At 41.8% G+C, this 27,703-nt stretch overlaps 1 protein-coding gene and 1 long non-coding RNA gene across 22 annotated transcripts; both read left to right on the plus strand.

The window, feature by feature from the left end:
- Window positions 1-298: 298 nt before the first annotated feature.
- Window positions 299-21,382, plus strand: LOC140583998 (probable ATP-dependent RNA helicase DDX4). 21 transcript variants are annotated; one of them, XM_072707958.1, is made up of 24 exons: window positions 299-421; window positions 766-860; window positions 4,175-4,217; window positions 4,325-4,355; window positions 7,445-7,504; window positions 7,783-7,845; window positions 7,964-8,014; window positions 8,428-8,505; window positions 11,827-11,889; window positions 12,065-12,118; window positions 12,739-12,765; window positions 12,877-12,933; window positions 13,395-13,448; window positions 13,538-13,579; window positions 14,306-14,448; window positions 14,743-14,895; window positions 15,484-15,638; window positions 15,824-15,953; window positions 16,198-16,364; window positions 16,545-16,690; window positions 17,327-17,426; window positions 19,855-20,125; window positions 20,230-20,337; window positions 20,818-21,382. In XM_072707958.1, the coding sequence occupies exons 2-24, from the start codon at window positions 781-783 to the stop codon at window positions 20,905-20,907; spliced, it is 2,166 nt and encodes a 721-aa protein (XP_072564059.1). In that variant the 5' UTR covers window positions 299-421; window positions 766-780; the 3' UTR covers window positions 20,908-21,382. The 21 variants fall into 21 exon arrangements, with proteins under 21 accessions (XP_072564059.1, XP_072564056.1, XP_072564057.1 ...); XM_072707959.1 differs by having other exon boundaries at window positions 324-416; XM_072707955.1 differs by lacking the exon at window positions 766-860 and having other exon boundaries at window positions 313-416.
- Window positions 21,383-22,493: 1,111 nt separating this feature from the next.
- Window positions 22,494-27,327, plus strand: LOC140584023 (uncharacterized). The gene is made up of 6 exons (XR_011986076.1): window positions 22,494-22,587; window positions 25,432-25,500; window positions 25,597-25,830; window positions 26,308-26,414; window positions 26,606-26,773; window positions 26,863-27,327. It is a non-coding gene; the product is annotated as an uncharacterized lncRNA (long non-coding RNA).
- The last annotated feature ends 376 nt before the right edge of the window (window positions 27,328-27,703 follow it).

Below are 27,703 nucleotides of genomic sequence, written 5' to 3' on the forward strand. Positions count from 1 at the left end.
AAAGTACATTAAAATACCAAGTGGTACTTTAATTCGTAGCCACAAATTAAAAAATTCGAACGTTTCAGCAACAAAAATGCCATGTTTAACTCGTTTCTAGTTATGTTAGCATGCGTGCTAATTTACAATAAGAATATCATCATAGGACATGACAAATTCTTAAAAGTTATGATGCCAAACTTTATTAATTGACACCTTTTGTCAGGTTTACTATTCAAGCATTTAAGAAATAACATAACTTACCTCAGGCTTGTTCTTCGGACCGCTTAGATTTATTACTCTCGCGCTGCTCCACATAGATATATATATAGAATGACTAGATGTATTATGACGAGGTCTAGAGCGTCCGCACAGGTCGGCCATCTTACCACAGGCTGGCTTTCTGGCGGGATCATTCGAACGTCAGGTAAACAGAGGTAAGGTAAGTGACCTGCACAAACGTTAATACTCTTATCTCGCTGAAATCTTGATGGATTTACAAACTGTGTGTTTTCTTACAAACATTATTAACGTGGTTATAGTTCTGGATGCTTGAACATGTTGAAATCGCAACTTTTCTCCTCGAAAAAAAAACTGACTTAATCGTGCAGTTTAGTTGTGTATCACGCCTAGCTAGGCTACTAGCGATCCAGTAATTTGGGGCGAGGCAGAATTACGCTTTCTTTTCAATATAATACACACATTATAAACATGATTTAACTGAATTTACACATGATTTACTGTCTGGTTGGTTTGTTAAAACGTCTTGCATTATGATTTCTACAGGAAATTGCTGACAAGATGCCAGACTTTTGTGCCGCCTATGTCTGCTGTAACCGCCGTTGTCTCGAAACGAGAACCCGAGGGATCACCTTTCACCTGTAGGATGTTACAATATTATGAATTATTTTTAGGATAATCGTTAGCTACTTAGTGGAAGTATGTACATATTACATAATAGTATTGCTAGATTGTTGTTGACACAAGGTTTAGAATATTTTGTTTAACGTACACCCATTTTAAAATCACATTCCCTCTCTCTGTCTCTCTCTCTCACTTTCTCACAAACACACATACAGACACAGGGAGAGAATGTTAACTTTTATCTATTATTTTGTCCGAATGCACCAGAATGCTCCGTTTGTATGTGAAAATGACACATTCACCAGCCGCCACTGATCATGAGTTATAGTAATGCTAACCCACTCTTATCAGGCCCAGCTGGATGAGGACCAGAACCAGCACCACTGGGACACCTTTGTTACTTCGCTAAATTTTTAATGAAAATGTAAAAAAAAAAAAAAAATCCATCAAATGTCTCTAACACCTCTGTCTAAACATTGATTTTAATAAATCTTCAAAAATCTTTGAAAAGTGCCTTTATAATGTCTAAACAAACTGTTTACTACCATTTTATGTGTAAAAATATTTTTATTAACGATTTGGAAATATGGACTTTAGTTCTTTGTGCTGTGTTATAGTCATCACTGTACAGGGTGGGGATTTTAACATGCAGCGTTTCTTGATGTATATTTGTTAAGGGAAATCTTGTAGGCTTAGTCTACCTATTCTAGAACATTATTCTATTTTTTAGAACATAAGATAATTATTAAAAAGTATTCAGTGTCATAACTACATATTTGACGTTTATAAAATCAAACCGTTTGAAAATCGGTTAAAAATTGAGCACGTTATGGCTATTTAAAAATTACATGTTTTACTATCAACACCATATTTTGGGTGAGCGAGCAGCCTGTGGTAAGATGGCCGCCATATGCGGACGTGCGACTCCGTTGGCCAGCAACGCAGACGAGACATCTAGTCATTCTATAGATATCTATGCTGCTCCACTCCTGAACGTTAAAATTGCGCGGAAAAATGAATTATGGGATACACGACAAAACAATTAGTGGGAGGGGTGACGGCAGCTCATCACCATCCTACCCATAATCCTAATTGTGGGACAAGCAGTTCTTAACAAATGTATAAAACGAATGAACTTTGCGGGATATTATTGAACAAAAAGACCTTTAAACGGTTGATTACTGCTAATTAAAAGAATTAAAAACAATTTTCAACTGCTTTAACTAGATTATAATTGTCAGTATTACTTCCTGCTTGCTCTTACGCTATGTTGATACCCCCAAAGAAACAGAATCAGCTATAGCACAGTAAATGGAAATGAACGTTTAACGTTTTCTGGTATGCCCACATATTCATTATGTTTAAATGGGCAACCCAAATGGGCCCCACTAATATTCAAAGAACTCACTATGAACATGAAAATGGAAAAACATATTTTTAAACGTATGCATAATAAAAGCAACATAAATTAATATTTTGGATATATTTATGCCAAAATTACAAAATCTTTGTATACCCAAATAAACCCACAAAGGGCCCATGTGTGCCCTATACTGTATGTACAGGTTTGCTGGGCTTCCCACATACATCCCACTATAAACTTTCCTAGGCAGCCCAACAGGGCCCCAGTATCAGCCCGTTTACTAGCCCACTTAGAGCCCATGCCCACGTGGAACCCGACCAGCCCACTTTAAACCCGTGTTGGCCCCACAAGGGTGTGTTAGCTGGGTAGACGCAGGGGCGGATTAAGGTGTACAGAGGCCCCTAGGCTACAGTAGTCTGTGGGGCCCCCAACCCCACCCCCCTCCGCGCCAATGGGGACCCCCTTGCAGGCTGGCACACGTGGGGCCCCTAGGCTTAAGCCATATCTAGCCTGTGCGTTAATCCGCCCCTGGGTAGACGGTAAAAAAAAAATCCGTGTGGAGATGTATAAAGGGGAAAATGCAGTATTTGGCGTATTATGTTTCATGGTTTAAACGCCAACAGTGATTATAACGTTCGCTAAACTCTGGTAAAGACTCAGATAACCAGTATGATCGAGCTCACAAGCGCCCCCCAGTGTCATTTCTCTGGAGGCATTTCTTTCCGTGTGCCTGCGCCGTGTTTTTCAGGAGCTGTGGTTTCAGGCTTGAGTTGATAAAACCCCTGCGTGGTAGCAACCGCTATTTTTGCTTGTTTTTGTATTATTACTACTTTAATTACTATTATATTATTTCAGATCGCACATCAGATATGTGAGTAGATTCAGATTTTTGTGGTTTTCCATTAATAATTGAGTTGTTAGCTTGCTAAGTATGCTTTAGTGGACATAGACCAAGCCTTGTAGAGATCTCTGTATACTGTATGACTAAGTAGGTGGTTATAATTTCTGAATATAAAATGGCCAGGAAATGCGCACCAAGGCGAGCTAAAGTAAATAGCGACGGCTTGTCTGCACCCCAACATGGCGCGGGCGCCCTTCCCGCCATTTGTTCCCGCCAATCGCTAAGCAGGATTTTCGCGCATCCGGGTGCGGTCAGTGTGTAGGCGCGCCCAATCAGAAGCTGTCTGCTTATCGGGGACTGCCTGCCGCTCGGACTCCTGTAGCATCCGCTCGTATGTTCAAATTTAAGCAGTAACTACTTAATGGTTATTTTTGGTGCTCCAACAGGGGCCTGCTGTTCACGAAACAATTAAGCCAGTTTATTAGCAATGCAAAATTTGTTTCTGTGTAACTGACTAACAACAGAATACTTGCTATGTAGCACTTGGTAGCCTTTCTTCCTAAGCAATTGCACTAACTCCTGCTGATAAATGTAATATAGGCTGGATATGAGTGCAGTTTCTGTCTGAGTTGCTTTTTGTTGCCCTACCGCTCAAATACCTCCTTTTCGCCCTGGTTTGTTACCGAGGTGTGGATGGACCAGGCCAGGCGCCGGCTTGGCTAACTTGTGTCCCGTGGGTCGTTGGCTGATTTACCGGACTCATTTGAGTTCAGGCCATGGGTGGAAGCTTAATTTTGCAAGATAGCTGCCAGTTATAAAACAGACCTTGAGGAGGTTAGCAGAACCACAGCGTTTCTGCGCTTTGTGCTGGTTAGATATTTTGGTGTGCAAAGGTTTTATCTAAACCAGCGCCTCGGGCATCGTGTAAATCGAGTACTTTCACATTTATTAACAGTTAGTATAACATTTTTTAATTTAGAGTGATGGATGTGGGTTTAACCGCTCCGTGTGTGAATTTTTGTCCGCTAAGCAAAATTTACTGTAAATAGGTTTGTTTGAGGTTGTAAAAAACCTCTAGATATCTTAGATTACATATTTCTCTTAACACTCATCTTTGTTTCCCACAGCACAGTTGGTGAAACCATGCAGGATTGGGAAGAAGACAACCAGGTGTGCAAAGGCATCTGAGCTCGTTGATATATATTGTAAAAAACAATACGTTCGCAACTGTATTGAAAATGCATAGTTCTTATGCTTTGATCCTGTTTTCCTTGCAGGACACTTCTGGAGGCAACATTGTAAATAATGGTAGGTGCAGAGTTAAGTCGTTCCCATTCCTTGACTCTTCAGGTCAGGTCTGAATGAAGCTAGTGCTGCTATCAGGCGCTTCACTGCCCACCTATTTCACCAGTCAGGTTGTCATGGGTGCTTGTTTGGAAACTTTAACCCTCTGGAGTCTGAGGCCTCTCAGCCACTTTCGGGGTAGTCTGACATCAGGCTGAGGCACGGCTGCGACATAGTGAGTTGGTGGGAACAGTGGCAGTCGGACGGGCAGGCCTAGGGAGCAATCCAAGACCTCTCTATAGTAAGTCCCAGGGAAAGGAAAGGCGACAGCTGATTCAGGAGGAGATCCGAGCAGGGGTGGAGGAAGCCCACTGCAGTAGGACAGTAGGGATGTTACAGCAGGGTGCATGGACTCGATGGGAAGAGGCAGCTGACCGAAAGATTTCGTGGACAGAGCTATGGAGATCTGAGCCACACCGGATCAAGTTCCTCATACAGTCAGTGTATGATGTACTCCCAAGCCCGTCCAACCTCTTCCGCTGGGGCTTAGCCGAGACTCCGTTATGCCCTCTCTGCCAGAAAGCCGGATCACTGGAGCACATTCTGAGCTGCTGCCCCCGGGCACTTGGAGACGGGCGTTACCGCTGGCGCCATGATCAAGTGCTGCGGGTCATCGCTGAGGTCATCAGTACAGGGATCTCCAGCAGTAAGTACCAACAACCAACATGGCAGCCCATTGCTTTTGTTAGTGCTGGGGAGAAGCCACAACAGCACCGGAGCCAGGCAGGGGGGCTGCTGGCAACAGCTCAGGACTGGCAGCTGAAGGTCGACCTAGGGAGACAGCTCAAGTTCCCAGAGAACATCGTAGTGACCACACTCAGGCCAGACATAGTCCTGGTCTCTGAAACAACGAGTCAAGTGGTCCTACTGGAGCTGACTGTTCCCTGGGAAGACCGGATGGAGGAGGCCTTTGAGAGGAAAAGGGCCAAGTATGAGGAGCTGGCAGGCGAATGTCGGAGCGCAGGATGGAGAATCCGAGTCAACCCCATTGAGGTCGGGTGTAGAGGCTTCGTCGGCCAGTCTCTCGTCAGGGCACTCAAGTTGTTGGGAGTGAAAGGGTTGCAGAACAAGAAAGCCATTAGAAACATCTTTGACGCAGCAGAAAAGGCGTCAAGATGGCTGTGGATCAAGCGGGGGGATCCGTGGGCTACACAGGCCACTTAGACACAAGCCGGGGCCTGATCAACCCCGGCTGGGTCACCTGGGCGAGGGTGTCTGTTGTGAGACCCGAAACACCCAATGAACCCAGGATACAACACTGACGATGTGTCTAAGTTGCACCTAGAGTGTAAGTGAGAACATGCCTTGACATTTTAAAATATTTCACCTATCTAAAAAACATTTATCCCAAAGTGTTACATTTGCTTTTATTCAGCACAAACTCGGCACAAATAATCTGACACCACTTAGAATATTTATTCTGTTTTTTGTTAAAATCAACTTTAAACATATGCTTTCCAAAAACCTGTTTTCAGAAATTGTAAAAAATCACATTATAGACATTTCTAGCCAAGACTTTTGAGCTCTGAAGCTTATAGACCCAGGGGTTGGCTACACATAGGTGAAAGTGACATTCTGAAATTTTATGTAGTTTGATTACTAAAGTGTTAGAACTTTAGAGTGACACTCTTTTTCCTCAAAGTCAGTGGCCTGCACAATGAATATTGATGAGATAGGTGTCCTCACACCTGTAGTAGTTTGCATACTGTCAATGGCCCATCAGTCTGGAATGTCACTGCACCCCACACCCATAACCTTGGAAAGGTAGTTTGAAACGCAAGAAAAGTAGCAACAATAAGATCCTTTTCCCAGTTTATTGATAGATGGAATGAAAAATGAAAAATTGTGACCATATAAATAAGATGCAGTGCCTATGCAGAGTTAACAGAAATAAAATAATTCACTATTATTAACGCTTTGGGGACGAGGGCATTGTCAACCGCATATCTTTCTTGTGTATTTCAGTTTATATCTCGCTGAAATCATTATGTAGAATCATGAAAAAAACACTGACTAAATCCCTAATCTGTCTTCTTTTCAAAAGTCTCATTGTCAGAAGTATTAAAGTTTTTAAAATTAGGTTAAATCGCCAAAAAATAAACCATGTCACCTTTCTTTGTTTTACCTGCATCGGGGGTGTATAGTACTGCTCTTAGCTGAAGATCGCTATTCACTTTCTCAATAGGCTGGATTTGAACTGGTGACCGCATAATTACATGCATACAAGCTTAGCCCACTGAGCCATGAACACAGGTGTGAGATTCGCTGCTGAAAGTGGCAACACTGGCACAAAGCTTCAGCGGCAGCGACGTATCCGTGTGCTATATTGTAGCCGATCAGTGTAAACACTACCCAGACATGTGCTCTTGTTTATTTCAATCACAATGGGCGTATTCACATATTTGTTTACCCAATACTAACTGTCGATTTATCATGTTATCATGCGAATAGCGCGATTTGCAAGTGAGTGGCCGATCAGAGCTGCTTCGAGACGCAGACGCTTAAGTCAGTCACTCTTGTTCTTTCTATTTGTATCACGAAGCTGTACGAATATATTTAGTTTCTGCCTATATATATTTGAAAAGTAGACCATCCAAGGTTTCTGAGGGTGTTTTTTAAATGTGTATATGACAAAAACTCGCAGTGTTATTTAAACGGTTTGGCGAAATTTCTGTCCGATCCCGCCGGCGGGATCGCTGACTCCAGAGGGTTAAGGGGCCTTGCAGCATTTGGTGTGAAATGAAGGGTGGACCTGCTTGGTGCTTGCAAGTAAATACACACAGCTGACATTGTGTGATCTGTAGGGCTCCTGCTCTATGTGAGTGTGAAGACTTTTCAATGAAGATCTGCACTTTAATTGAATGGTACCACCTTGGGTGCTCATCTTATTTGGGATCCAAGTGTATGTCCCTTATGACTCTTTATTTGAGACCTTGTCCTATTAAGGTTACTGGGTTGGAAGTGCCAAGAGTTCAGTACTTAATGCGATGCAGGTGAGCTGAGTTTGCCTAAAAGCTGATCCTTATGCTTTTCCCTTTCGTATTCCCTTGCAGCTCCCATAAGCTCATGGAACAGTGGTGATTACCAGAGTAAAAGTCATGGGAGCCTTAACGGTGGGTCATTGTGCTTTTTGTGTATCCATGTCTGCAGTATCGGTGGAATACTTTGTTTTCAAAGAGATGATGTACAGCTATTGGTGGATGAATGCAAACCCGTGTGGATAACATGGATTTTGACTTTTGAAAAGAATCATGTACAAACTTGCGTTCCAAAGGCAAAGTGCTTACTCGGGCATTGCTGTTTTTCTATAATGTGTAGTTATTTAATGTAGGACCTTCCACTCAAGGTTGTTGTTTGTTCTTTTTCTTACATGTTGCTCTTGTGTATTCAGACAGTGAAAGCAGTTCTTGGAACAGTTCTGGAGGCAGCTTTGGCGGGAGTGGAAGGGGCAGTGGTGAGGGTCTTTTAGGATGAACTGGGGATTATATTTTATTTACAGCATGTTGCCCCTGGATTTCAGAAGTACAGAATCACTTGCTGAAAGCCTCCCCCCCCCTTTTGTTTTTTTACAGGTAGGGGCTCGAGGGGAGGAGGTGGAGGGTACAGGGGCTCCAGTGCCTCAGGTTCTCTCTCTTAATTTTTTTTAATATAACTGCTAAGAAACATTAGTGAAAGTTAACATTTGAGAGTTTTGGGGAAGATTTTCAGTTGATTAAAGGGATTTGTTTCTGATGTACCCATAGCCAAATAATAATAAAAAAAAAAACTTCGTTATGTAAGCAATTGAAGTGTTAAACTTATGTATACATGATGTTTTCCCATTGTGGAAATAAGCTTTATTTCTTGATTGGACTAATACATTTTGGGATTTTTACTGGCTCTTTCTGTTCTCTCTCTATACTGATTATTGATTTAAAACTGCCAGTGTACAAAGCCTAGAGTTTATGATCATATGTTCATCTTGCTTTCCTGTCTATCTCTGAGCTAACCTATGAATGTAATGGGTAACCTAAATTTCTGGAATATTTGGATTCAGATAATGCTAAATCTTTTGGAGGAAAAGGACCTCAAGTGTACAATGAGGACAGTTGTGATGGAGATGGTGAAAATAATGGTAAGTGCAGTAATAGTTTTATTCGCTTATTGTAGCAGATTCACGCATGTTGTATTATACACTCTGCATCCAGTGTTTTTTAAATGATTAAATTTACAGTCATGTGCTAACATTAAGGGTTACTTTTTAAGTAGCTATAATAGTTCATAGATGTATTTTTATGGAAAGATTTGTGGGATTTCTACTTTTGCAAACTGAAAGTCTGTTAGTTGACTAGTGGCATATGAAATGATTTCAAACCAGGTGCCAAAACATAAAGGTAGGAATTTACACCAGCAGAAAGCACTTAAACACACACCCCAATTTCCCAGACATCCAGTTTACTGTGACCTGGCTTTGCCGTCTTAAAGGGAGTTGAAGTGCTGGAACCTAATAATGGTGCTATTCCTGTAATTGGGTTCCTGTTAAAAAGATGGTGATGTAGATATGGAATAATGGTATGGACCGGATAGGCAAGAAGGGAGGTGGTGTTGCAGTATACGTAAAAGAAAACTTGCAGGCAAGGGATCTCACTGATAAAAATAAAAATTCAGAAGCTGTATGGATAAAACTTGATGCTAAAGATTCAAATGGCCTAATTGTCGGGGTTTGTTATAGGGCACCTAATGTAGCTGTAGAGGAAAGCAGAATATTATATGATGATATCAGGATTATGAGTAATAAAAATGATGTGGTGGTTATGGGTGATTTTAATTTACCTGGGATACAGTGGGACACAGTCTCTGGCTCTTCTGTACAGTAAATGAACTTGAGATGGTGGAATTAGTACAGAATTGTTTTTTTACTCAGTTTGTTAATACTCCTACCAGGGGAGAAGCCCTTCTTGATCTAGTTTTCTGTAATAACCAGGATAGGATTGGAAAATTAGAGGTTTTAGACCCATTGTACGGTAGTGATCATAACATGGTTAAATTCGAGGTTAATTTTAGTGTCCGAAGAGCAAAGTCTAAATTAAAAGTATACAATGTTAGGAAGGCTAACTTTAATGGTATGAGACGGAAATTAGAAACCGTAAACTGGACAGAGTTAAATAGCAAAACAGTTGAAGAGGCATGGGAATTTTTTAAAAGCACATTGTTGCAAGTGCAAGAGGACTTCATACCTGTTTCCAGCAAAACTAAATCTAGGAAACGACAACCAAGGTGGTTTACTAAGGAAATTAAGAATAAAGTCAGGAGGAAAAGGGCTCTGTTCCACAATTGGAAAATAACTAATGATTTCAAAATCAAGCAGGAGTATCTAAGTCTACAGGCAGAGTTAAAAAATGACATTAGGCTATCAAAGAGGGATGTAGAAAGAAAAATTGCATTGGAGGCTAAGCATGACAGTAAAGGTTTCTTCCAATATTTTAACTCCAAGAGAGCACTAAAAGCTGAAATTACTAATTTGCAGGATAGTAAGGGACTTATAATTGATAACGAAATTGATATGGTAAATGAGTTTAATGATTATTTTTCAAGGGTGTTCACAATAGAGAACACAAGTAACTTACCACCAATTAATACGAATACAGCATCGTCTATGACCAATATATGTATAACTGAGGTTTATGTGATACTAAGCCTAGCTAAACTCAAAATAAATAAATCGCAGGGGCCTGATGGCATCTTACCTATAGTCTTAAAAGAGATGAGGGATATTATTAGCCAACCTTTAACTTTAATATTCCAGAAATCGTTATCTGCGGGTGTGGTACCGTCAGATTGGAAGCATGCTAATATAACACCCATATTCAAAAAAGGGGATAGAAGTAATCCAGCAAACTATAGGCCAATCAGTTTAACTAGCATTACTGGAAAAATAATGGAAGCTATAATTCAAGTGAAAATGGTAGATTACCTAGATGCAAATAACATTATAAAGGATAGCCAACATGGATTTAGGAGAGGTAGATCCTGCTTAACGAATCTACTTGAGTTCTTTGAGGAAGCTACAAGTGAAATTGATCACAAAAAGGCCTATGATGTGATTTACTTAGATTTCCAGAAGGCCTTTGATGTTGTCCCCCACAAACGGCTCTTGCTAAAGCTTAAAGCTACAGGGATTTTAGGAACTGTGGCAGCTTGGATCAAAAACTGGCTAACTGATAGGAAGCAGCGAGTAGTTATTAGAGGCACAATGTCACAGTAGGCCTCCGTTTATAGTGGGGTACCGCAGGGTTAAATTTTAGGACCACTATTGTTCCTAATTTACATTAATGATATTGACACGAATACATACAGTAAACTGGTTAAATTTGCAGACGACACCAAGGTGGGCGGGGTAGCAGATACTAATCTAGCAGCAGAGAGGCTTCAACGGGATCTGGATTTAATTAGCGAATGGGCTGATACTTGGCAGATGAAATTTAACACAGATAAATGTATGGTAATCCATGCAGGGAGCAGAAATATACAGTACAGATATTTTATGGGTTCCACTGAAATAAAGGTAGCTGATTACGAGAAAGATCTCGGTATGTATGTTGATGCTTCCATGTCCCACTCTCGCCAGTGTGGGGAAGCAATAAAAAAGGCGAACAGAATGTTGGGTTATATCTCTAGATGTGTGGAGTTTAGGTCAAGGGAGGTGATGTTACACTTATATAATTCCTTGGTAAGACCCCACCTAGAATACTGTGTGCAGGTTTGGTCACCATACCTCAAGAAGGACATTGCTGCCTTAGAAAAGGTGCAACGAAGAGCTACGAGAATGATTCCTGGTCTTAGAGGAATGTCTTATGAGGAGAGGTTAGCGGAACTGAATCTGTTCAGCCTTGAGCAAAGGAGACTAAGGGGGGATATGATTCAGGTCTATAAGATTCTAACGGGTCTGGATGCTGTTCAGCCAAATGACTATTTCAATATTAGTCTAAATACTAGAACTCGTGGCCATAAGTGGAAATTAGTGGGAGAACATTTTAAAACAAATTTGAGGAAGCACTTCTTTACACAGCGTGTAGTTAGAGTATGGAATAGTCTTCCTGCTATTGTAGTGGAAGCTAAAACCCTGGGTTCCTTTAAATCAGAGCTAGATAAGATTTTAACAACTCTGAGCTATTAGCTAAATTCTCCCCAAACGAGCTTGATGGGCCGAATGGCCTCCTCTCGTTTGTAAATTTCTTATGTTCTTATGTTCTTATAATGAGTCAGCCAGCGTAACCTGTCTAGTGCAGGTCACGTGGTTTCCTGTAAGCAGCCTCTCAAATGTTTATTGGTGCGTGGCAGGAATGCTACAAGGATCCAGGGCCAGATGTTTGTTGTGGCGAAATGACAAGCGTGCCTCTTTCATGTTATTTTGCTCCTTTTGGCTTCTGATGTGAACCTCAGTGTCGCTCTTCAGGTAATGAGGACAGCTCCTGGGGTGGTGCTCCAGGTGGATATGGGGGAAGAGCCAGAGGTCGAGGCAAGTTCTCCAGCCCCAGTTTCACTTTCGTCTTCCTCCTTTCGTAGGCAGTGATGGTTTTTAATGGCATCAATTAAGTCCTAATGCATAGCTTTCAGCTTGTAAAGTGAGCCTGCAGTGTAGTAAATTGATGGAAGCCTTAGTCATCTGTGCGTTTTGTTGTTGTGCTCTGCAGGAGGTGGGGGGTCACGTGGTGGCAGCAGAGGAGGGTTCAGCAGTGCCCCCTCAGGTAATTTTGAGGTTGCACGTGAAGTCCATGTGATATACAGCAGGGCTCTTCAAATCTGGCACTTGGTTCCAAATCCAGGCCTTGTTTTCAGCTCTCCCAGGCAGTTAAATAATTACCGATATCTGACTGGCCAGAGGCTTCCCACCTGAAGCCTCAAATAGGATGTCATGCAATGCAGAAATAGGCACTTAAGCTTACTTGTCTATACGGCTGCATGCCTGACTTTGTGCTGTACGTGCTCAAAACCTTGTCATTTGGTAGAACTGTGAAATGCATTGGTTTGTAATAACGAAATCACACATTTCTCTGTCACTTGTGAAAATATTCCGACTTGCCTACAAATTCAGCTTAAAGATGCATAGAGAACGAATCTCGTTCATAACCAGGGTACTGCTGTGTGTCCTTCAGTTTTAATCAAATTTAGACTATTTTTTAACGTTTGCTGTCATATTATTTGTGATTGTCTAAATATAAAATTGTAAAATTAAACCCTAGGGTTATTGTATAATTTTGTACAGGAAGTACAGTTTCAAAAGCTATCAAAGCTTTTAGTCTTGTGAAAGGCAAAGGATAGTGTGGGTTGAATATTGCTACATTTGTCTGTTTGTGTTTCTAAACAGGAACGGGGGATTTTGGGAATGAAGATGGTATGTGTTGCTTTCGCTACTATTACAAATCGTGCATTTTATGATTTCTGGCCAAAGAACCTACTTGTATTGGAGACAAACATTTCATTTGTTTGCTTTTATCATGCACAGGGTTCAGAAGTGACTCTGGAGGGCGCGGTGGCAGAGGTCGGGGCGGTTTCCGTCAGGGTTTGTATTTGTAACACACCGCCCTCCCCATGTGTTGGCTAACCTTAGAATATATGCATCAACCATTGACCAGCACTGTACTTCGTTTCAAATGTTTACGCAGTTTTAAGTCGGGCCCTGTAATTGGAACGTCGCCAGTTTCAGTCACATCTCTGTTTGGCCCTTAACTGCCCGAGAAATGCCCCAGGTACTGGATAAATGGCCAACACTGTGAGGAAAACAGAGAAGCTTGTGATTCAAACAAAGGTGGCAAGATGGGATACGTGAAAATGAAAGCATTGTAATGTACCTATACTTAAGCGAACTGCAAAATTGGTTTCATTTCAAAATTTGCACAATCCAAATTCCTGGGAACTCTGCTCACGGTTGTGAGGGCCGTGCTTCACCATATGTCACGCGCTGAGCTTGTGCAGGCTGCTTTACTTGGAAGGGATGCTGACAGGAAATGTTGCTCATCACAGGGGGCTCCTTTGAGGGTGGAGGAAGAGGCAGTAGAGGGAGATCTGGAGGGGGAGGTCAGTCTCTTTCTCTCTTTCGCACTCACCCTCTGTTCTCTCTCCCCACCTTCCTTCACCACAACTTTTTTTTTTTCCTTCCCAACCAGGATATCGAGGAAGAGATGAGGAAGTGTTTTCTGATGCAAAAGGTTCTGTTTGGTTTGTCATTGGTCTTTTTAAAAAAAATATTTTTAATATTTGCTTTTTTACCTAACATCCCCTCACCCTCCCCATGTAGATTCCTCAGAAAGTGTGTTTTCTGGAAGTGGATTGGGATATAGGCGGTGATAAGGTTACTCAGTGGGTAGCACTGTTTGCTTATCCCTCTGGTGTTAGGAGCCTGCTCCCCCACTGTCTGGGCTGTGAAGCTTTCTCCCCATGTTGGGTGGAGCCATGGTGCAAATATTTGCGTTTAAGCTAACTTTGTTTAAGCTAACTTTGTGTGTGCATGCAAGTGTGTGTGCCAAGGACTGGCATCTGAATGGGCCTGTAAACTCCCTGCCCTCCCTGTGCTGCCTGGCATAGGTTCCAGGCCTGCTGCATTCTTCCCATGATCCTGCCGGTCATAAGTGGTTTGGAATTATGGATGGATTTCGTATGCCGGTGTATTTTGGTGATCGGTGGTCATTGTTGACATAGAAGGAGGCAGCTAATTCAGTGCCCGGGGAGCAGTGCTTGGGGGCAGTACCTTGCTCAGGGTACCGCAGTGTTACCTTGCTGGTTCGGGGATTCGAATCGGCAATCTTTCAATTACAAGTGCACTTCCCTAACCATTAGGCCACTAACTGTGGTTTGATTGCTGGAACTCTGTTTCTTGGGATAAATTATATGCTGTTTCTCCTAATCCAGTTTTGTCGACTCACCTTGTCTACCAGGTCCAAAGGTTATTTATGTACCTCCTCCCCCTCCTGAAGAGGAGAGCTCTATTTTTGCCCACTATGAAACGGGTATCAACTTTGACACGTATAATGACATGCTGGTGGAGATCAGCGGGCACAACCCACCACCGGCCATTGTGGTAAGTGCTCTTGTGGAGGTTGGGCAGCATTTTAAAATGTTATTACCTTACCTTTAAATGCGGCTTTTTTCCAATAGTATATTGTCATTTGTCTTCCAATTACTCACCCTGGTCCAGACCACAGGCATTTGGCCACTGATATGACTTGAATTGCATAATTTACAGTTTGACCACTGAATTACTTTGGAATGACTTTTTTCTGTTTATTACGTTCATTTCTGTACCAGTAAATTTTGTGGCTTGTTTTGAGTGCAGTTGCTCCGCTTGAAACTTGTGCTTGAATCACTGTGACAGTCATTTGAAGAGGCCGCGCTCTGCGAGTCATCGAGCAGGAACGTCATGAAATCGGGCTACGTGAAGCCCACGCCGGTCCAGAAGTACAGCATCCCTATCGCCAAGGCGGGACGTGACTTAATGGCATGTGCGCAAACCGGTTCTGGGAAGACGGTGAGTTAGAGGAAGTTAGAGGAAGGATTCAGTGTGTCCAGGCTTGGGTTGGTCACTGCCCCCACTTGGGACCATTATGGCTTCCATTGTTCCATTGTTTTCCAGTGACTTGGCGTTCTGGATGAACATTGACGGGCTGCCTCCCTAAAGTGGGAGGGAATGCTCCCTACCCTGATGATGATAAATATATATTCAGAAATGTTTCAGATGCTCTTAATCATTGGTTGTGAAAGTGATATACAGTAACTCGGGAAGTGCAAGCTTAAGGTATCTTGCTCACACCCAGCCCACATGAGAGCTGTTTTTGACAGAAGCTTAAAGAGCTTTGCTTGGGTGCATAGATCCTTTATTAATCCTGAAAGGAGATTGCAGGTTTGCAGTCGTTGAACAGTCATTTAGATTAGATATATATACACACTTAAATTGTAACAAATAATGAGCAACATTAAATGGTAACATTGTAAGGAATATCAAGCGGAGTATTGCATGGATTTCTGTCGTAACGGCTTGGACAGGGAAGAGTGGACCCCCAGGTCCCGATCTGGTCCCGATGCATCTGGAACCTTCTAAACGCCTTCTCCACACTAGGCTGCCTTCCTGCTGCCCATACTCCAGCAGCTGATGACAGACGCGGTGGCAGCCAACCGCTTCAGCAAGATCCAGGAGCCTGAGGTCATCATCGGGGCCCCAACCAGCGAGCTCATCAACCAGATCAATTTGGAGGCTAGAAAGTTTGCCTATGGGTATTTCTTCAACTGCCCCCTCCACAGCTACATGTATCATCTTTTCATTTTAAAGTCCTAGATATAGTTGAGCCTGATTTCAGTCTGTTAAGCATTTTTTTGGTGCCGACTGTCCTGAGAGGACGTCTGAAGCAAGCCTGTTTCTTAAGCAGAAGTTGCTGTGTTTTGCGCTGATTTCATCACAGGACATACGTGTGGCCTGTCGTCGCCTATGCGGGCATCAGCACAGGCTACACCATGTGCGGGGTGTTCCGTGGCTGCAATGTGCTGTGTGGCACTCCTGGCTGCTTGCTGGACATTATTGGCAAAGGAAAGGTACTAAACTGATAGATGAACCAAATAATTGGATAGCAGCTTGGTAGATCCAATCCCTCTTTTTGTTCCTGAATAATATAGCATAGGTTTTTGATGCAGTTTTATGCAGTTGTCAGCTCCGGAAGGATCCATATAAACAGAGATCCAGTTTTAAAGACAAGCTTGTTGGAAATATGATCGGCTTTATGCATTTTGCCTTTGTGAGTAATAGTGATTTGAGCTTCTGGGGATGTGACCTTCTCAGGTGGGACTGAGCAAGATTCGCTACTTGGTGCTGGATGAGGCCGATCGCATGCTGGACATGGGATTCGAGCCAGACATGCGCCGGCTGGTGTCCTCCCCTGGCATGCCCCCCAAAGAGCAGTGGCAGACCCTCATGTTCAGCGCCACCTTTCCTGATGACATCCAGAAGTACAATTGTGGCCGTTGGGGGGGAGGGGGAAGGGAATTAACATACAACTTAACATGATATCCCAGACTTGCGTGTACAATATCGTGTTCAGCAGTGCTTGAGTTCCTGCATCGGGGGTGGGGGGGGGTTACTCCCGGCAGGGGAAGGGAATGCCCTCGAGACTGTTTCTTCTCCTGTAGGCTTGCTGCCGACTTCTTTAAGGTTGACTACCTCTTCCTGGCTGTTGGGCAAGTCGGTGGTGCCTGCAGTGATGTGGAGCAGAACCTAATTCAGGTCTCCCAATTCTCAAAGAGGGGTCAGCTTCTGGAGCTGCTGAACACAACCGGTACTCATTCCTCTCCATAGGCTTCTGTCCTTACGTGTGTCTGAAAAATAACGCCCCGCGGATTAAAAAGACCAAGCTCTCAGAAATTCTTTTGCTCCTCTGATAAAACAGCAGCTGGTAGTGTTGGGCAGTAGTGAGTGAAATGTTCAGTTCGAAGTTGGAAGCATTTCAGGTTTCGCAAACACTTCTATTGAAACATTATGGTCAAAGTGAAGTGCAAGTATTATGTTTCCTTCCCTGTTGGCAAATGTACTACTATTCAGTATAGAAATGTATTTTTTCCATACATCAGTCTAAAAATGAAAAGAAAATTACACCTATATCAGTGTTCCATGGATCAGATAAAGCAGCCATGACAAGCTTTTCACTCCACTGTGTTCATTAGAAGACTTTGGCAGTCCTAATTTTAACACCCAAAATAAGGATATAAGATGAAAATTCTGTCAGTACTTTGAAAATGTCTCGCAGCCGTGGACTGAAGTCATAACTTCAAGCAGCCATATCTCTGGTGCTAAAATGGTCAAATCCATTATTTGCTTTGTTAGGTCTAGTTGTGAAGAGAGAGGGTGTATTCCTTACTGCTGTGGGGTTGCCTTGGGTTTCTGTTGTGGCAGAAATGTGTTTTTTTTTAATTAGGCACAGAGCGCACAATGGTGTTTGTAGAGACGAAGAGAAAAGCGGATTTTATCGCAGCATTTCTGTGTCAGGAGAACATATCAACTACAAGCATTCATGGGTAAGTGTATCGTGCCAGGCTTCTGGCTGGCACTGGCGTGGTCCCCTGTCCTACGGGCATTAACACAGCGCCCCACACGAAAGTTTTATGAGCACCGTGCTGTACAGGACTCCTCTAGATGTATCAGACAGTGAATGTTTAAAATTGGCGTTTTAAATCCAGTAGAAACTGCAGAAAGATCTGTGAGCAGTGGGCTCTCCCCTGGGAAATCATGGGGAGGGTGTCAGGGGGGGTTCTGAGGACAAAACTGGATGCCTGCCATTAGGGCTGGGCAGTTTAACCTAAAATTTATATCACTTTATAATTTGCAGCACTGTTGGTAACGGTGTATATATTGCTGTATATTTGTTTTTCTTAATTTCAACAATGTGCTTCTGAAGGGGCAATGCACTGGTGTGTGAACTGCATAGCAGTTACTGTACTCTTAACTGTATTACCCGGACATATTTCATAGTACACTGGTATTTTAAGAACATTTATTGTGCAAACGCAAACTGCAATAATAGAAATGATACAAAACCTGTTCTCAAGTAAGTTCCATCTCTGAAAAACGATGAAATCGATAAATTCAAGCTGCAAACTGCAAATAATTGACCAAGTACAGCAGGATGTTTTGTTCTGAGGTTATAGAAAAAGTTGCAACCACTGTTGCCCGACATAATTTGCAGATTATCTTTTTCTGCTTGTCTGTTTTTAAATCACAAATTCCATATGATGGAAGTTCCATTTTTTACAAATTTATTTTAAACCAAGTCCTCTTAAATGTGCCCAGCACTGTCAGCCAATACTTCATTTAAGCAGCATGGACTCTGACATTTTCTGGATTATGCTGGTGCAGGCTGGTGGTGACAAAGCCTGAGCCTGCATGACTGTTCAGCATGGTGTGTGTGTGTGTGTGTGTGTGTGTGTGTGTGTGTGAGAGAGAGATACTGTATGTATAGAAATAGTTTATACCATCCACCTCTACCTGCCACGAATAAAGGTGAATGAGCTACAGAATTCAGCTGCAGACTCTCAGTTTAAACTGACAACTCTGGAACGCCCTTGCTACTGTATGCAAGCAAGGTTGACAGGTTTTAACATGTCCCTGACATTAGTAACGCTTCATTGGAGAAAGTGATCTGATATGGTCCGAGTCATTCTGCTGTCATCCGTCAGACTGGCATGTGTGCAGTTCTGGCAGTAGGCAGATTTGTCAAACACCAGGGTTTTCTCATGGTTCCAACTGGGCGTGTTTCTTGAATTTTGCTTCCCAATCGACTAGTCAACTAATAGCTTTACCAGTTGAAGCTTTTGGTCATACTGGACTAGTCGCTGGCAATTTGGTTTCAGAATGTGTACCAGATTTTCAATAGTAAGTCTGTAAGCCATCTTTGACTATTAGATTTCTTTGCCTATCTTTTGTTTGGCTTTGAAGAATTTATATTTTAAATTAGTGGCATTTTTAAAAACGTATCTGATGCCTCATGGGTGTGTCTGTGTGCCATTTACAATGCAACAGGGCATCCAGAGGAAGCAGCCGTGTTTGAAGATGATAAACAGACTAAGCAGTACGGAAATACTTTTACAAAAGATATCCGTTTTAGTGTTACCTGCAAATTATGCTGCCCTGAAGTACCACAAAAGCAGGGCTCAAATATAGACGAACCCGGCTCCGGTTCCTTTCATCATGTCCCAAAATTTTATTGAAAGATTCAAAGTATTAGTCTAAAACCAAAAAGTTAAATCCTCAGCTTTGAATTGAATTTTCATTAGTAGCTCTGACCAGACATTTTAGTGGATGAGATATTCCTACATGACACATTTTCTGTCTTGTGTTTTTGTGTGTTGACTTATTTTGCTGATCTTTCTTCTGCCAAAACATCACTTCCTGACTAGACTGGTGGAGGTCAGTCGTGTGTAAGAAGCAAGTGGTGAATATATTTTTATGCATTTTCGCAGGGATATTACTAATGAAAAAGCAAGAATATTACTTGTAGTGATGTCATTGATGCATTTTATTACTGAAGTACTTCTTCACCATGAGATGGGCAATACCCATAATTTTTTCGTATTGTTTTAAAGTGGTAACGCATCCCAACAAATTAACATACTGCATCATAAATGCATATAACGAATGTACAGGACCCCTTCTCTGAAGCTGACAGGGCTCCCTCCCAGATTCTGCTTTGACCATGCATGCTTACTACCATGCTTACTACCTAAAAATGAAACACCTGCTGCCAAGTACTCAGCCTCAGTAGCACTAACCAGACAGAGCAGAGGCAGAAAACTTTTTGTGTCGTGTCATAATTACGCAATCAGCAGTTTACTAAATTGCCAGAGTTGGTGACTGATTAAAAAATCAGCAGGTCACAAAACCCCCTAATGTGACGGCGGCCAAAGAGCTTAGTATGTGCTTACTCTGCTGGTCATGTCTTTGTCGCAGTGACCGGGAGCGGAGAGAGCGGGAACAAGCCCTGGGTGACTTCCGCTCCGGGAAATGTCCTGTCCTGGTGGCCACTTCCGTCGCCACACGGGGTCTGGACATTGAGCACGTCCAGCACGTGGTCAACTTTGACCTCCCGACTAACATCGACGAGTACGTGCACCGCATTGGCCGGATGGGCCGCTGTGGGAACACGGGCAGAGTGGTGTCATTCTTCGACCCCGAGTGCGACACCCCACTGGCTCGCTCCCTGGTGAAGGTCCTCTCCAGGGTAAGTGGGACCTTGTCCTATCCAGAGATGCATTCTAAATTTTGGGCCCAGGCAGTTTTACGTTCCGCTGCAACACGATTGGATGGAGCATGTTTCTGTTTAAGGCCCAGCAGGAAGTACCGTCTTGGCTGGAAGACGTAGCATTCAGCGCACATGGGACAACTGGCTTTAATCCACGTGGGAAGGTCTTCGCTTCTGTCGATACACGCAAAGTATGTTACCTTTTTCTCTTTGTACTTGAATGGTGGCAGCTGATCCCTCACAGACACTTTTCTGAACATTAGACTTCAGTTTGGGAGTCATTGTAATTTGTGGGGGGAGTGTTTATGCTGGAGTTTATTTTTGGAATCGTACACTGGTTTGTTTGCTGTAAAAACAATTGTCTTTTTGGAAACATTTTTTTATTTACATCTGTTGTTTTTGGCTACCCTGTCGTTTCTGGGGTCCCTTTTTCAGAAAAGGTCCTCGCTGCCAAATAAAAATCCTTAACTATGCACACTACGTGCAAGTGTCATAATGTTACTGTATAAGAACTGGAAAAGTATGCTAAGCACTTTCCATGCTTGTTCAGATTCCGGTAAATGTTGTGAGTTTGAGACACAAGTGGGGAAGAGGCTATAATGGTCTGCTGGTGAAGTATTTTCTGCTTAATCCTACTGTAGTCCCTGCCCTGACTGGCTGTTGTCTTTTAGGGAGGTTCGTTTCAGAAGGAGGAGAAGCTGCAGCCCATCACCCAGAGCCCAGCAGCCACTGCCAATGACGACGACGAAGTATGGGATTGAGTCCCCTTCGCTTTGTGGGACTGAGCTTTTGCAGTTGTGCCCTTATTTTCATTCCTGTCTTTAAAATATGCAGGACAGCATATTTTTCAGAAATGTAACTTATGTGCACAGTTGCTGGACAATATTGACCTTGACTCAGTGCACTTGGGTATCTCTGGCCATTTGCCAAAGTTTGGTTTCAAACTGACGTTACAAGTGTTGATCAAGTAGATGTGCTTTTGTTCAAGACCCTACTACCAGCACAGTTTATTAGTAATGTTTATCATTGCTGTGATTTCAAGATATCCTAAAGTCTGCATGCTGTTTAAATTACTGCATAGACTTGAGATCATAGCTGCCTTTATATTACCTAGATTTTTTTTTTTCTTTTGTAGTTTTGGCAGAATGTTTACTTTGCTGTGGCAATTTGATGCATGTGCCTCATTTCCTAGGGTAAGAGTGTCCTGACAGCAATAAAATTAAGTTTTTGAATTTTCTTGTATTGCAGCTTGTGATTTTTCTTGTACGGTTTGCTTTAGGATTGCTTAGGGCCATGGAGAATGGGGGTAGCCGGATACTGTGCGAGTCAGTTTAAGGTGATGGTATCATACTTATTTCTGGAAGGAGTCCACCCTTTTTATATGTCTGAGATTGTTTAAGGTTCAGTGACAGACTCATATTTGTCTTAAGTTGCTTATTCTATAGCGCAGATAGTATAGGGCAGAGGTCTCCAACTCCGGTCCTGGAGGGCTACTATCCAGTAGGTTTTCTATCCAACCTGACTTCTGATGAGCCACACCTGTTTTTGGATAAATACCAGGAACAGGTGTCAACTCATCAGAAGCAAGTAGGATAGAAAACTTGTGGATAGTAGCTCTCCAGGACTGGAGATGGAGACCCCTGCTATAGGGAATGAGGCAGCGTTGTATCCTGGATGATTATCAGTCACCCACAGGGTGCACCATGTGCAAGTGCCCAATCCTACACAAGGCAATTGAAAGATAAGAATTACCTACGTCTTTGGAATGTGACAGGACACACCCAGTGGAGACCTGAGCTACAAGAAGATATCACCTCTGTTCTGTGCGGAGTTGCAAAGCCCTCACTAGTTTTATTAAACATTTTAAAATAATGAGTTTGCTTAGAATAAATAGAGGTTAGATTTAAATGTTTGTCTACCGCATGTTAAACTTACTGTGGCAGCATGGTTGTCCCCCGGTGCTACAGGGCCAACCCATTCATTGTTCACAGCAAGCGATACAGTACGATAAATAATTGTCTGCTACTGTAGGTGTGTTTGTGTGTGCGCGTGCGTGTCTGGTTCAGAATCAGTTTATTCGCCAAATGTACAAGCACACAAGAATTTCACCTGGTGATGCAACACAATAAAATTTGGTACAACTGGACAGCAGCAGCAATAAAATGAAAAACGGAAAATTGAGTTAACGGTATAAGTATAACACTGACTTGTGTATAAGATTATTAAGGATGTTTACGGCTTTCAGAAAATAGTTAAGGTGTCTGGTGGTCCTGGAGCTGAATGAGCGGAACCTGTGAACAGTGTGGTGCCGACTGAAGAGGAAGTGGGCGAGATGGTGTGAGTCCGACTCAACGTTCTTGGCTGGCTTCCCGGCTCACGCGTCGTGCTGGACCCCCGCAGGCACATGCTCCTAGCCTGCCAGCCTCCTAGCTGATCACACGGTACGTTTCAGCCTGTGTTTTATTGCAGCATCGGGTGATGGTACCATACAGTGATAAATGAGATGAGGACGCTTATAATAGTGGCTCTGTAGGTAGCGCATCTGGCGCTATTCTCACGCTCACGCAAAAAAATAATAATTAAAAATCGTACGCAAATCTGTTTTCTATTATAAAACCTAAAATTGGATAACAAATATGGATCAAAAGCGTTGGGGTAGTATGAAAACCCTACAGATTATGTACAAAGTAATAAAACTGTTACACGTACGTAAAGGTCTATGTATGCGCGGATTTGTCTCGAATGGAAAATCTCACGCCAGCCAGCTGACCAGAGTTGGCAACCCTGGATGTAAATTTTTCGCGGCAGCCCGAGGAAAAATATTCTCTGATGAGTTCCTTTGATGGTGGCGGTGTTGTGAGTCTCCCATCCCAAGTCTCAGCTGATTGTTTTCCCCAAGAGCTTGACAGACTTTACAACTTATAACCTGGGGCTGATAAGTCGTGGAGGATGTGGATGCTTCCTCACTAAAATAGGAGGAAACGTGCTGCTGAGAGTTTTGTTAATTTGGTCTTAGTAGTGTTACTGGTTATTTAAAAATTAGCAAAATATGTAGTTTAGTTCTGTCTCTTCTAGTTTCGTGTCTGGCACTGTTTACACATTTATGCCTGAAGGCTTTTTATTTAATGAATGCCTTCAACGGCAACATAACATGCCCTCACAGGTATAAAATCTGTTTGCCCGTATTTCGCTGGTAACTCTCCGGCGGGTATTCCTAAGGGCACACGCGTCATTCTCCGAAATCTCCAGCTGGCAGAAAGTGCTTATTGCTGTGCACTATCGTTTTTAAGCTAAACTGACGCTCTGTGCATGGAATGCTTTTTTCAAAAGGGAGTTGCCGAAACAACTAAACAACAATGCACTAAACAAAGATGAATCAAATTACATTCCCCCCAGCTATAACGTCCTATCTTCTCTATATAATATACCAAAGTAGGCGATAACATCGCGGGATGTTTTATATAACTTTCAGTTGAATGTCATATGCAAGTTAGCATCCTGTAAATTGTTTCATTGTAAATATTGAAAAGCCTGGCATTTATATTTTTAATGGCATTTGCTCCGCCACTTTCCAATGAATTAAAAACGAGGTTTATATATGATGAACGCAAATACTAAAAGGGTCATGCAAAGGCGCGGCTTCTCAGAAGGAGGATTGTTCCAGTGGTGTTGATGGTGAGCTGAGCAACTTCCTCGAATATATCTTGAAGAAAAAAAAACACTGGCTTTCGAAACTTCCTTAAATGCTCAATTCAGTTTCCCTATGTTTCCCCTTGAAATGCGCGTTCACGATCTAATTTGAAATCAATACGCTAGATGGCAGACTTCCGAGAATTTCAATCCGGGTTTTGAAGCCTTTCTATATACATAAATATTCCGTTCACCATGCACGTTTTAAACGTCAAGTAACCACGATTGTATTTCTTTCCTGTTTATATGTCATTGTGTATTATACCAGATTTACAATAAATTAAAAAAGACATACGTTAATAAACAGCTGTCATGAAATGCTCGTATCGTCTTGGTCTCGCCAGCACATGAAATGTCTAAAGAATTTGCTTCTATAACACGATTGCTATGAATCAACACATAAATAATGACTCGTATAAATAGATTTACACTGCTCATAATCCAAACTATCATATTGATCTACATACAGAAGTTCGTGATACTGGATTTAATTTTTTTTTTTCTATTATTATTGATTATTATTAAGTACTGATTGGTTACACTGAGCTGTCTATGCATCTATGTTATACTGACAGTGAAATACTCTCCAATGTACCACTCTCACTGCTAATATACAGGGGAAACCAATCTGCCCAGTGGCCAGGCAAAATGGTTCCCCCTGCTATAAGGAATAAGCAGTAATTCCCAGGCACTATATTGAGCACACTGATCTGTCTATAGGTCCATGTGATACTAACAGTTATATCGGCACTAATTTATATACAACTGTAACACATAAACATTGATCCTAATGCGCCAGTTACAGTGTACTATTTACATATATATTTTACATTATTCTAAAATCAGGAACCCTGCATACACCATTGCCAGATATGTGCAATTTAATTTTGATAATGTATTTAACCAAGTGACATAAATGTTTATTTACATTTTTGATAGAATGGTAACATTGTAACGCACGTTTTTTTCACTGCGCTTTAACTGCGCTTCTTAGAACGTGATTCACCGACGCACTAATACATGCTGCAAATAGGCCCGAGATATCGAAAAGGTGCACAGCATTAGGCTTGTGTTTTTGTGTTTTATCTTGTCTCACTGACAAAAATTAACTGCACAGTTTTTAATCATCACAGACAAGTGTAAAAGTTGGACTAAATATTGTTCATTACCACCCACCAATAAAAAGCAATTACTAAGTACTACACACAGGCTAAAATGAATCAATAATAGCATTTATGAATCATGTACAGTAATGCTACAGCTTACAAAACCATAGTTTAAACACTTCATCGTGACCTTCTGACATAAGGAAAAATGTCTTGCAAGGTGCTTAAATTAATCTGTGTTTTGATGTTATTAATAATATCAGTTTGGGTTATTCATTGTATTACTGTTAATATTATTTTTAGTCTTTTACATAGAGTAGCAACAAAAGTATGTTATTAATCCTGAACTTAGAGCTTCATTCAATACTTTGCGTGCAATGTATAACAACCTATGGCACTTTACTGAATTAATTCAGGAATAATTCACTATTTTTATTTCTAATATGTTTTCTCTTAATAACATAATAGATGTTCTTTTTCTAACTACAGATTAAACAATGCTCAGAATGTCAATCAAAGAAGACTGTCAAATCCATAGAAGAGCACCCACCCATCATTGTAAGTCTTCATTATTTGATATTTGATTAGTATGTTGTATGACTTTTAAATTGAACAACTGATATATTTTTTGATATATGACATTTTGTCTGACAGGTAACTGAACCATGGGAGTTAATTGGCATGGATCTTGTGGGCAAATTGGCCATGACGGACAGGGGAAACCAGTACATATGTGTGCTGATAGATTATTTCACGAAGTGGGTGGAAACATTTCCACTGCCATCGAAAAATGCTGAAGATGTCACTATGTGCATAGTGAACTTTTGCTACAGATTTGGTGCACCGAAAAGGATTCTGACAGATCAGGGAAGGGAATTTGTACACAAGGTTAGATATATATATATATATATATATATATATATATATATATATATATATATATATATATATATGTATGAGTGTTGTTTAGTTTGTCATTTCCTAAGTATAATACATTATATACATTTGCTATTTATTATTTTTTCCAAACCTTTTTTTAAATTTGCAATTTTGAACTGGGTGTGGTCAATAGTGTATAGAACAATAGTAACATTTACATTTTATACAGACACACTCCAACAAATTGTAAAAGCAATGAACACGAAGAAAAGTGAAGTGGTCTCTAAATTTTTTCCATGGCTATATATACTTGTTCTTAACAAGTTATTTAAGATTATACTTTAGTGTGAAATGCTGATCCCGTTCTAATCGTTGGTGTTTACTTAACATCAAAGTAACCTCAACCTACATTTAGTGGTCATTTATTTTGCAGATCATAGTATTTATTATGAATTGAAAAAAATTAACATATATATTCTTAACTAGATCAACAAAGAAGTCTGCAGCATCTTTGGAATCGACCGGAGTTTTTGTTCTCCATACCATCCCCAGACCAATGGTTTGGTTGAAAAAATGAATGGGACCATACAGAGGTGTGTGTGTGTGTGTGTGTGTGTGTATATATAATAGTGAGTGAACCGAACTGTGCCCCAAAACCATGATACGATCCGAACCGTGGATTTGTGAACCGGTGTATGTATATGTGTATGTACTGTACATGACATTCATCATGTTATATTACTTAATTCTTATATTAATTAACTGTTAATGTTGTGTTAATCAGGGCTTTGGCAAAGCTTTGCAAGGTGAACCAAACCAATGGGATCGCTATCTGGATGCCGTTACATTCAGCATAAGAACCAAAAAGCAACTTACAACTCAATACTCCCCTTACTATTTGCTTTTTGGAAGGGAAGCACGATACTTTTCAGAGGTGCCACAAACATTCGATGTGAGTACATATTCAGTTTATTTTAAAAGTTACATTTATGCAAAAATATCTTCTTTTTAATTTCGTTATGTGTTATGCATTTAATAAAGGTCAATGAAACAGTGGAGCAAGCCATTCAGATTGAGGCTGTCAACCCTGCTCTTCAGCTGCAGGAAAAGGTCTTTGAAGTGGTCAAAAAAAATATGAAAGCATCAAGACAAAAAATAAAAGCCAAAACGGACCAACATAGGGGTATGACATCTTGTAATTTTAAAGTGGGGGATAAAGTGCTCAGGAAAAACATAAGAAGTCAGCAAAGAAAGGGAGGAAAATTAGATCGAGATCTTCTTGGGCCATTTAAAATAACAGAAATTCAAGGAAAGAATGCTGACTTGATTAATGACCAAGGGATCAAATTTAGCAAAATAAACCTGGATCACTTGATCCATTACATGGAAGACAGTCCACATGTCCCACATAGACTATATCCCTCTGGTGCTTCTGTGGGTCCAGTAAATAAAAGCACATACCCAAGCTTTCACTCTCAAGGACCTGCAGACCCAAGCCCTCCCTCTCCTGAACTTGCAGACCCGAGCCCTCCCTCTGCTGGACCCGCAGAACTCAGCCCTCCCTCTGCTGGACCCGCAGAACTCAGCCCTCCCTCTGCTGGACCCGCAGAACTCAGCCCTCCCTCTGCTGGACCCGCAGAACTCAGCCCTCCCTCTGCTGGACCCGCAGAACTCAGCCCTCCCTCTGCTGGACCCGCAGAACTCAGCCCTCCCTCTGCTGGACCCGCAGAACTCAGCCCTCCCTCTGCTGGACCCGCAGACCTCAGACCTCCCTCTGCTGGACCCGCAGAACTCAGACCTCCCTCTGCTGGACCCGCAGAACTCAGCCCTCCCTCTGCTGGACCCGCAGAACTCAGCCCTCCCTCTGCTGGACCCGCAGAAC

This window comes from Paramormyrops kingsleyae, unplaced genomic scaffold (genome assembly GCF_048594095.1).
Source record: "Paramormyrops kingsleyae isolate MSU_618 unplaced genomic scaffold, PKINGS_0.4 ups29, whole genome shotgun sequence".
NCBI lineage: Eukaryota > Metazoa > Chordata > Actinopteri > Osteoglossiformes > Mormyridae > Paramormyrops > Paramormyrops kingsleyae.

Bases quoted from the DNA above. Each gene is read 5' to 3' on its own strand.
- LOC140583998 (XM_072707955.1), top strand. From the start codon at position 313: ATGACTAGATGTATTATGACGAGGTCTAGAGCGTCCGCACAGGTCGGC. The intron at 8,506-11,826 runs GTAAGTGCAGTA...GTCGCTCTTCAG, and splicing joins TGGAGATGGTGAAAATAATG to GTAATGAGGACAGCTCCTGG. The intron at 15,954-16,197 runs GTACTAAACTGA...TGACCTTCTCAG, and splicing joins ACATTATTGGCAAAGGAAAG to GTGGGACTGAGCAAGATTCG.